The 11,228-nt window shown below is 38.7% G+C and overlaps 1 protein-coding gene across 1 annotated transcript; it reads left to right on the plus strand.

Moving 5' to 3' along the window:
* Positions 1 to 4,665: 4,665 nt before the first annotated feature.
* LOC138800060 (bone morphogenetic protein 2-like) lies at positions 4,666 to 10,737 on the plus strand. Its single transcript, XM_069981867.1, has 5 exons — positions 4,666 to 4,963; positions 6,506 to 6,642; positions 7,348 to 7,464; positions 8,067 to 8,274; positions 10,233 to 10,737. Exons 1-5 carry the CDS (start codon positions 4,666 to 4,668, stop codon positions 10,628 to 10,630), a joined length of 1,158 nt encoding a protein of 385 aa, XP_069837968.1. The 3' UTR covers positions 10,631 to 10,737.
* Positions 10,738 to 11,228: the final 491 nt, after the last annotated feature.

Genomic DNA, 11,228 nt, shown 5'->3' on the forward strand with positions numbered 1-11,228 from the left:
AGAAAGAAGACATGCTTTTCTAACCGTGAACAGAACCTTTTTAATTTTATAGCCCTAAAATTATGGCTGTAAAATTCTACTGAATGGTGATGACCAGCTCTTTTTCCATTGAGTACAATAGAATAATAATAGTAATAAAAAAAAAATCCTGCTATCTTTTGGGAGTTGTTTTTTTTTAGCTGTTTTATGTTTTCAGAAATAGCTCAAAATGCAGTGTGAGATCATAGCTAGAGAGAGCGATGAGAGATGAGCATGCTCGAGTCCATCCGAACCCGAACTTTTGGCATTTGATTTGATTTTGGCTGCTGAACTTGGATAAAGCCCTAAGGCTATGTGGAAATCATGGATATAGTCATTGGCTGTATCCATGTTTTCCAGACAACCTTAGAGCTTTATCCAAGTTCAGCAGCCCCAGCTAATCAAATACTGAAAGTTCGGGTTCAGATCGACTCGAACCCCAATCCGGTTCGCTCATCTCTAATCATAGCCTAATACATGCAAAGGCAGCAGGAACGTTCTGTATCAGCTGTAGGAACGTTCTATATCAGCTGCAGGAAAGTTCTTTTTTAACATTGATTTGCAGGCACCATCGGGTGTGCCCGTAAATCAATTAACCATTCACTTCAATGTAATGTGCAGCCGATGCCCCAAATTATATGTACAGGTACATTATTTTAACGCCCGTCCTAAGGAACGGGCGTTAACATAGGGCTGTGTGAATACAGCGGGCGTCATTGTGTTGACTTCAATGCAATGCCGCCCCTGCAGTAAAGAATGGACGCTGATTCCATTGCAGTCAACGTCCGTTCTTAACTTAAAAATTGCATTGTGTGAACATAGCCAAAACACGTGCGCAAGCTGTGATATTATGCTTCTTTATTCCTTTTAAGAGATAAGCGAACCTCAAGCATGCTCGAGTCGATCCGTACCCGAACTTTCGGCATTTGATTAGCGGGGGCTGCTGAACTTGGATAAAGCCCTAAGGCTATGTGGAAATCATGGATATAGTCATTGGCTGTATCCATGTTTTCCAGATAACCTTAAAGCTTTATCCAAGTTCTGCAGCCCCCGCTTATCAAATCCCGAACGTTCGGGTTTGGATCGACCCGAACCCGCTTCGCTCATTTCCATTCCTTTTGTTTATAAATGTCCAGAGCAAATAGTGTATTATTATTACTATGTCCGATTATCGATAATTTTAACTCTTTGCACGCCAAAGACAGCACCTAAAAGAAGAGGGAAGTTCACCTATCTCAAAGGGTGTGGCCCATTTAGAAAGGTGTGTGACATGGACGGGCATATTCAAACTGACACTGGACAGGGGTTGATGGTCTGGGGTTTCTAGTATTTTTGATGGTAGGAAATTGCAGAAGGCAGCAATCCCAGTCTCCATAAACACCAGATTCAAGTCTTTATGAAGTTTTCAGGATCTGAGCCATTACTAAGCGGGGTTAGAAGTAGTAGCTTTTTAAGTGGGTTACTTGGAATAGAGGAGGTCTGTTGCTCTCAGCCTGTTTTTGTCTCTGTGAAATTGATGTATCTGTCTATCGTGAACATGGCTTTCTTTATCTGGCATTCCATATTCTTTGAAAGCTGTTTCTATTTGGCTTTTATTTGAATTCCATACTTCAGACAAAAAGCTTACACATCAGAAATCCTTCTATACAATTGATAGGTCTATTAAAAGCCATTGCTATCTATGGAGAAACTCTGTTGCACTTAGAAATAAAATGCAGAATTCTGGTAAGTGAAAGCACTCAACCATTTCCCTCCATGACAGAGATGGCAACCTTTGCCCCCATGCATGCTGTTTTAGTGGAAAACTACCGTTTTCTCTAATACTGAGACTTTCCATGCTAATGGATAGCAGGATATTTGCTGACCATAGATTCCAATAAGTGAATTTGTTTTCAGAGTAAAAACTCAATAATCTAAATTATCTAGCCATCTTGTTAATCATTTCAATTGGGAAGCATGGTTTGGCTGACAGCTCTTTTATTCTTCTCCCAAATAATGTTTCCACTTTTCACGTTAGGAAGAAAAAAAGCTGATTTGCAAAAAAATGAAGTTATGTTTAGTTGATGTCCTCAACTTGCTGAATTGCTAGTTATTCTACCTATGCATCACTCATTATGCATTTGCTACATTTTACTTTCTCAACATGTGTGTATGTACTGTGTATACTATCATAAGTTTCATACACAGAGGGAAGATAAATAAAAGTGTGTGCCCTTGTTTATTGGTGCAATCGGTTCCGGAAAGGTTTTATTGAATAAATTAGACAGAAAAAAAATTTGGGTTGTGGCCCTATTACACAGCCGGATTACTTGATGTAAGCGAGCGTCGACCTGCTAGATTGGTGCTTGCTTACTGAGCCCATATACAGCATGATAATACTACATGGACATTGTTAGCGATGTCTGTGCAGCCCTTGCTTAGTAAGTGTAAAATAATAAAGTTATACATACCACTCCGCGCTCCTTGATGTCCTACTAGCTTCATCCCACTCCCCGCAGTGTCTGAAGTCATAAGTCACTCAGCCAATCACCAACACAGTGCTGCGACCAGTGATTGGTGGAGCGGCCTGTCGCTTCAGGCAGATAGCGGGACAAAGTTAGCAGGACATTAGGGAGTGCAGAGAGATATGTATAAGTTTATTTTTTTTGTACCCAGTTGTTAGCTGTCAGCCATGCATCGCTATTATTACTTAGGGCCCTACTACACCAACAGATTTCTGACCAATTTATCTGACAGATTTTTTAGCCAAAGTCAGGAATGGATTTGAAAAAAGGAGAAATCTCAGTCCTTTCTTTTTGACCTGTTCTCTGTTTATAGTCTGTTCCTGGTTTTGGCTTCAAAAATCTGTCAGATAAATTAGTTAGATATCTCTTGGTGTAATAGGGGCCTTAGGGTCCATTTACACAGAAAGATTATCTGACAGATTATCTGCCAAAGATTTGAAGCCAAAGCCAGGAACAGACTATAAACAGAGATCAGGTCATAAAGGAAAGCCTGAGATTTCTCCTCTTTTTAAACCCATTCCTGGCTTTGGCTTCAAATCTTTGGCAGATAATCTGTCAGATAATCTTCCTGTGTAAATGGACCCTTAGCGCTGCCCACCCAGCGGCTGATGATCTTAGGTCATGACCTAAAGACACAATCAGCCAACAATCACGGAGTGATGATCTGCCAAATCAGCCTGATACAGCAGATTATCGCTCTGTGTAATAGGGCCCTAAGCTAATTTAATAGTAGTCTAATACTACTCTCTTGTATGGCCGCGGTTCACTGAATAGCAGCCGCACAAAATAGACCTTTCAATATGTACCCTATTTCATTAAAATACATAAAATAAAATGTACCCACTTACTGCACACAGAAATTAAATTACATCTTGAGTACATTATTAATTCCTATGTGCAATGTGGATACATTTATTTTATGTATTTTTATCAAATAGGGTATATATTTGTGCACTCATTTATCCTCCACTACTCCATTTTGGTTTGTTTGAGCCTCCATAATCTCCTGCCTTTGTCTTTATTTAGTACACGATTTAAACACAATTCAATCTAGTTTTCTTATAACTTATAACCCAATATCCTTATTTAATTTCTTACAATAAAAATAGTAATTTTAGAAGCTTTCATTTAGTGGCGAATACTGTATCCATTTCACAAATAGTTACAATATTATCAAAATTACAAGATTACGGCAAGAATTGTCCACACTGGTGAGGGATTTACTGGAAAAGCCATGAGGGTCTCAATATGGTGCTAGAGAGCAAGAGCTTTATGTCATCACTTCTTACAACTGGATACAAAGCAATAATAATGGGCACACTGCATGTGATAATTTATAAGACCTGTTTGTACCAGAATAGTGCACATTATATAAGCAATAATGAAGGCCATAATTAATTTATTTGATACATTCATTGTCTTCTCCTTCCATATGTTATCAGATATTTTAACAGAATGGCCTCCCAATGACTTTTACCCTTATGTTATATGCATAAATGTAAATGTATTTCTACATCTGATGTATTGGCTAAACATGGAATAATAAAATACAATAGTAAACTATTAGTTTGTTTTCCAGATTAGCCTTTAGCTGTTATTATTCTGAAACAATATTCCAAAAGTATTAGGAGACCCACAATAAGGCTCTTCTTCACACATATTTCTATTATTGTGTGTATATGATGTATATTATTGACCTGGTGTTAGAAGTGTTTCTCTGTGGTGACATTCTGCCCTTCTATTTACATAAGACACACATTAGTGTAAATACAATACATTTACTCTCTAGGGTTGTTCACACTTATTGATTCACTGCTGCTTTTCCTCTTGTGACCCCCATCCCCCTCTGGGGATTAAGCAGATTTGCAATTCATATAGTTGTATTTGTGTGAATGTGTTGGGGGTGGATATCTAAGACCTTTATATAGGGGGGCAAGCTCCAGACAATGGCACTAATTTCAGGCAGCGCCAAGGGTCAGGGGTCTTGGATAGGGTATAATTAGGGTTACTCTAAAGTTTGTGACAGTTGTTAGTACATCTTTTAGGTTTAGTATTAGGTGGTTATGAAAACAATTTTGTAGATATTGTACATCTACTTAAAGAAGAATTACAGACCAACACAGGGCTGTCAACCAGTTTGAAGATGGAGGCTGTTCTAGTTAGTTTCTTTATTCTAGTCCTTCTTGACCCTGCTTCACTTTTACATTTAAGTTTGAAGGGGAGAACATCTCTGAGAGCTTCTCCTTCTGAGGTCGTATCAGAGGCCATCCAGAAATTACAGGAAGTCTTCGCCTTTGGAGAACTGCCGCACAACATCACTCCTGCCAAGAAGCCCCCTCAATTCATGCTGGAACTGTACAGTCGAGTCGCTGGACCAGACGGTAGCACCAAGGCACCTGGAATACTCGAAGGCAATGTAGTGAGAAGCTTTGAGAACAAAGGTAAGAAAAGTTTGGTGTATCTGTGCTTAGAGTGATTGATATATATATATATATATATATATACACACACACACTATATATATATATATATATATATATATATATATTATGGTACTGTTCGGCTTTATAAATAAATAAATAAATAAATAAATATATATATATATATATATATATATATATATATATATATATTTATATGGCCGAGCAGTACCAGCCACAGTTGTACTGAACCCAGAACTGCGGCCCATTCATTCTGCTGAGCAATCAAACACTGAAGGCTTATCCTAAGCATAAGCCATCAATTAAGCAAGCCTTTAATACATCTGTATTTAGCCATTAGTTAGTAATATGCACAAAGCTAATACATTTATCCCAGTACTATTTGTTGCATTTTGCTGTCCAAACTGAATATTCATGGTAAACACATGTAGTTGGCTACATTGTCCATAGGTATCTAAAGTGTATGGATGTGAATTGGATAGCATTCTCCTGATATGGCCTTAATTATTCTCATGTAAGAAACAATGTAAGCAATTAGAATACAATACACTGAACAAACATATAGGCAGATAGTTAAAAACTAAACTGCAACTTTGTTTTGTGAGTTACTATGATTACAATGCTACACAATTTATATAGCTAGTTATATTATAATATCCTTTAATTATGTTAAAGGACTGAATAAGGGGACTCTGAGGTTAGTTGGGTGAAAGGTCAGAATCAAAACAAGATAACATTATTTTACTCAAAGAGTAGTAGATGCTTGGCACAGACTTCCAGCAGATGTGGTTGGTAAATCTACAATAACTGAAAGTAAACCTGCCTGGGAAAAACTATATCTATCCAAAGATAATAAGAAGGGAAATACTAAAAGAGCAGACTAGATTATTTTTCCATCTACGGTGCTGTGCGTGGGCTCTTTATTAGTTTATTTATTTATTTATTAGTGCAGCTCTGATCCCCTTTGATTGGATTTTTTTTTGTCTGATGTGATGTAACTAAAAATCAACAATTCTGGTATTTTATACTTTTATTTATTTGTAATGGTCATCGATTGAGATCAATAACATTATATTTTATTAGTTCAGCCATTTCTGCTCTTGCTGCTACACGTAACAAGTACGCTGGGTAATACAAATTACCTACGACAGACTGTAATAGCAGATCAGTTGTGGCAGATACAGAAGCCTAGTAAAGGCCTCAGGCTATCAACCTATCAGCACCCTTCCGGGGGGTTGATTGGACCCCTGAAGCAGCAGTTATGTGGCTTCTGCCATTGCTGACAGCTGGCATCAGAGCTTGCCACATGCCGATATTGTCAGGTGCTAAAAGCGCACCGGTACATCATGGTGGGTTATGGGCTTACATAGTACTGATAACAATCATTATGTGGTAGCTCTCTGTATACTTCAGTAGGGTCATGTATACCAAACAGCAGTCTAAATACAATGATATCATGAAAGGTTACAATGTAGCTATTTATCTACCTTATCTAGTATTGTAACAATTGATCTTGGGTTTTTTTTTTTCTTTTTTTTGCAGTTCTCTCAGAAGCGGGAACTTCATTTTTTTTCTTCAATATTTCATCTGTTAGAAGGAGGGAACGAATGTTGAAGGCTGAGCTCCGAGTGTTCAAATGGAAGCCTCTTGGAATGCAAGCCAGATATCATTTTTGTAGGGTAAGTGTGCAGGGGTAAATGGGTGGGTTTGTTCATATTATGGGGTATTGTTCATATTACAGTCTACTCCTTACAACTTATTCCACCTGCATTGTGTTGTTACATACAGATAAAGTAGCAACACTATGCCCCATTTTACAGATTTAGGCTGGGTTCACACTACGTATATTTCAGTCAGTATTGTGGTCCTCATATTGCAACCAAAACCAGGAGTGGATTAAAAACACAGAAAGGATCTGTTCCCACAATGATGAAATTGAGTGGATGGCCGCCATTTAATGGCAAATATTTGCTGTTATTTTAAAACAACGGATGTTGTATTGAAATAATGGCAGTTATTTACTGTTATATGGCGGCCATCCACTCAATTTCACTATTGTGTGAACATAGCCTTTCTGTGTTTTTAATCCACTCCTGGTTTTGGTTGCAATATGAGGACCACAATACTGACTGAAATATACGTAGTGTGAACCCAGCCTTAGAGTGAATTTATAGATGGTAGACACCCCTGAGCTAATGGACTTGTATGTCCTTGCATATATTATACGGTCACTTCAAGATGACCTTTTTTTAACAAATACTTTTAGTTTTTTAACGTTTGTCCGCACCACCCCAACTTTTACATGATTTCAGTCTTGGAATAACATGTTGTAGTTTTATAATGTTTATTTAGATTTCATAGTGTATTTTACCCTTTTTTGACAGGTAGATGTGTATGAGCTCTTAGACAGTGCGTCAAGACCATGGAGAGGAAACTTAATTACTTCCCGACTTCTTCCTTTGCATTCACAAGGCTGGGAGATGTTTAATGTCACTCAGACAGTGAGTATCATGACAGGACATTCTCATTTTCTGATATGTTTAGAATTTCTGCATTTGTAGTCTTTTATAGGAATACTAATATATCAGTTGTTAATTTTTTTGCGTTTTCTTGGTGTCATTGGGTTACATAGATCTAACAAAATACCTAATAATCATTGTGTTATAGATTCCCAAATGTCTTTAATCACTATGTTAGTGGCCTCCATCTTGTCAGCCTATCCAGTGTTTTTGATGGAAGGAACAGCACAATCTGCCGTCTTTTTCTTGCCTTAAAAAATACCGGAACCCTGACTGACCCCATTAAAGCCAATATGGTCCCTGAGGATCTGTTTGGACTCATTAAAGAACGGATGTGTCAAGGTGGCCGCAGCTTCTATATAAGTGCTAGCCATAATAATAGTGTAAGAAGGGGCTTTCTCCTGGTAAACCGATAAGTAACAAAAAAATACTGTAACATTACACTCCTTATTAGTTGTTATATATGAATGAATATTACCTAAAAACTAGAAACGATAACATTTCTTTATTAGTGCTTATAAGTTCACCAATACATAAATGATAAAAGATTATTGAAATGTTTGATTATATTTTTTGTCTGCCAGGTATCTGGATGGGTCGGAGATGACACCACCAATCATGGGTTCCTTGTGACTTTCACTTTACCATCGGGAAATGTCCTAGATACAGATCTCTCTGGGATGACCATGCAGAAACTAGATAGTAAAAGGTCTTACCTGGTCCTCTTCAGTGATGATGGTAGAAGAGGAGTTCCAAACCCATACATGCCGCCAACAAATGTAAAAGAGACAGGTATGACTCAAGTCAGTTGTATTGTATATAGCTAGTATTAAAGCAAATCCGTTTATAGGGGTATTCCAAAGGAAGAAAAAGAAAGATTCAAAGGTTAAAAAAGTTTTAAAAAAGTATATATGCAATTTACATACATTAACATCCTTCTTTTATTTTTCAATACTTTTGCTCTGTACTGCAGAAAACCTCTGATGCGTGCTCTCCGCTGCCCCTTCTGTGATAGGACATCGGCAGGTAGCAGCGGTGTGCAGCTTTATCCCCTATAGCGATATCCCCTATAGCGATATACCCTATACATCATCGCTGCTACCATGCCAATGCCCAGTGTCACACAGTGATCCCCTGCACACATAGGAATCACTGTATGTGTAGTAACACTGAAATAAATAGACATATATGTCAGAGCAAGCTCTGCTGTTGCTCTATGACAAACATATGTTTTTGCTGTATCAGAGCTGTCATGGCCAGAAAGGGCAGCATGTGTTAGAGCTTTCTAGAGTCTCCTGTAGGGAGCAAAGTATTGAAAAAGAAATGAAAACTTTAATATTTGTAAATAGCACTTTTTTTTAACCTTTGGATTATGTATGTGTTTTTTTTTCTGGAATACCCTTTAACAATTGTGTGACCTTGTGACTGTTCTAGGTCTATGGGCAACCTCTTCAGCAGTAATTTATTATTATTGGTATATTTACCAAATCATAATATCTTTTGAGGTAGGGTTTATCAAAACTTAAAAAATTGAATTTATCATGGGTTTTCACATAAGATAACTAGTCACAGTGCCACTCGAATGCAAGAGGAGAAAGCGAGCAGCAATAAGGGATGGGCACTAGAGACAATTGGGCCCACCCTATGGGCACTTGCTGTATATTTGCATATATGAAAAAATCTGATTGCTGAGATAAGAAGTTCACAAGTCTATGTCTTTGAAGGAGTTACGGACAATAATCGTCCTGTGTAATAGAACACAACATCGTTCATGTCGGCTGATCATGTTGAAAGCCAAATGACTCATATAGCAGCGATCTGCTGCTCACTCCGTGAAATAGGAGAGGTGGCAGTAGACTGCTGCCATATGCTATGGGCTGCCCGGACGATCAAGCGATCACCCGGGCAGCCCACCTGGATTTCACCCGTTCGCTGCCGCCGCATGTAATAGTGGCAGCAGCAAGCAGGGCACGAGGAGCAAATGAGCGCTCACATCGCTTGTTTGCTCCTCACAGTCGCCCCATGTAATAGGGGCTTTAGTCATTTGTGGTCACTTTACAGGAGTTATCTAGGATTAGAGAAAACACAGCTACTTTTTTTCAAGCAGCACCACCTCTGTCCTGAGGTTGTGTGAGTATGTACAATTCAGCTCTATTCCCTTCAATGGAAATGAGCTGCAAAACCACACCCAAACTGAGGGCAAGAGAGGTGCTGTTTCCAGTAGAAAGTGGCCAAGTTTTTTAGGCCAGGATAACCCCTTTAAGGAAGCAGTAAGAATAGCATAGCACATTTATGACCCCATAATGCTCATATGTTAAAGAGGACCTGTCACCCCCCGTGCCGGGGTGACAGGCTCCCGACCCCCTGTTAGATCCCCCTATACTTACGTGATCCCGCCGGGTCCCGCTTCCTGATGCGGTCGGGTCCCGGAGATATCAGCGCCCGAAGCCCGGCGTGCGCGCTGAGAGATAAGTCCGATGCCCATAGAGAATGACGGAGCATCGGACTCCCCATTCATTCTCTATGGGCGTCTGACTCTGCTGTCAGCACGCGCGCCAGGCTTCGGGCGCTGATATCTCCGGGACCCGACCACATCAGGAAGCGGGACCTGGCGGGATCACGTAAGTATAGGGGGATCTAACAGGGGGTCGGGAGCCTGTAACCCCGGCACGGGGGGTGACAGGTGTCCTTTATGGTATTTTTGCATACAGCAGAATACAATATTAATGATCTTATTTTTATTTTATTAGATATTTCCTCCTCTTCATCATCTGATGGCTCCTTACATACAACAACACACAAAAGTCGGAGCGCTAGGGATGTGCATCCTGATACATGCCAACGGAAGCCCCTGTATGTGGACTTTGAAGATATTGGCTGGGCTGGCTGGATTATATCTCCCAAAGGATACAATGCTTATCACTGCCAAGGCACATGTATCTTCCCTATGGGACAGGGGTTAGGTGCCACAAACCATGCTACTGTGCAGTCTATTGTTCATGCTCTTAAACTTAAAAAGGATGTCACCACACCATGTTGTGTCCCTGATAGGCTTAATTCCATTAATTTACTGTACTTTGATGATGAAGAGAATGTCGTTCTTAAACAGTATGATGACATGGTGGCTGTAAGCTGTGGATGTCATTGAGCGCTGTATCTGAAGAATATGTGTACTGTAGACTTAGAATATATGGACTGACTATTTTTAACACTTTTACTTACTTTTGTACTTATCTTTTTTTGTTAGACCCCAAATGTCAGGTCTTTATAGTGGTCTTTCAGAAAGAGCATATGATTTATATTCAGAATGATCCCAAATCTCCTTCATTATGTAAATAAATGGTTAATAACGCTTGTAATGTAAATAATTGGATAACAATTTACTTAGTTAAACTAGTCTCTAGTGCATTCTGGTATTGCCGTTAGCTATGTGTGCTTGCACTGGGGTTTATGTAGCATATGTATAGATTAAATTAATTATATGTATGTATGTATATTTTGTATATTCATTGTAATAACTTTATATAATTATAAAGCAAACTATTTTTGATGGTGTATCAATGGCTTGTTATTAGTATTCTTAAAGGTGAATAGGAATAAAAATACTAAGTGTTGTTAAGTGACAAGGAAAATAGGAGAGAAGGGATGTAGAGTGGGGCAACCAAATAAAAAGTTCTTCAAATCATAACATATTTTAAAAAGACCCTGCAAGCCATCTCAAAATGTACAAAACTAATAAGAAATAG

This window comes from Dendropsophus ebraccatus, chromosome 8 (assembly GCF_027789765.1).
Source record: "Dendropsophus ebraccatus isolate aDenEbr1 chromosome 8, aDenEbr1.pat, whole genome shotgun sequence".
Classification (NCBI taxonomy): Eukaryota; Metazoa; Chordata; class Amphibia; order Anura; family Hylidae; genus Dendropsophus; species Dendropsophus ebraccatus.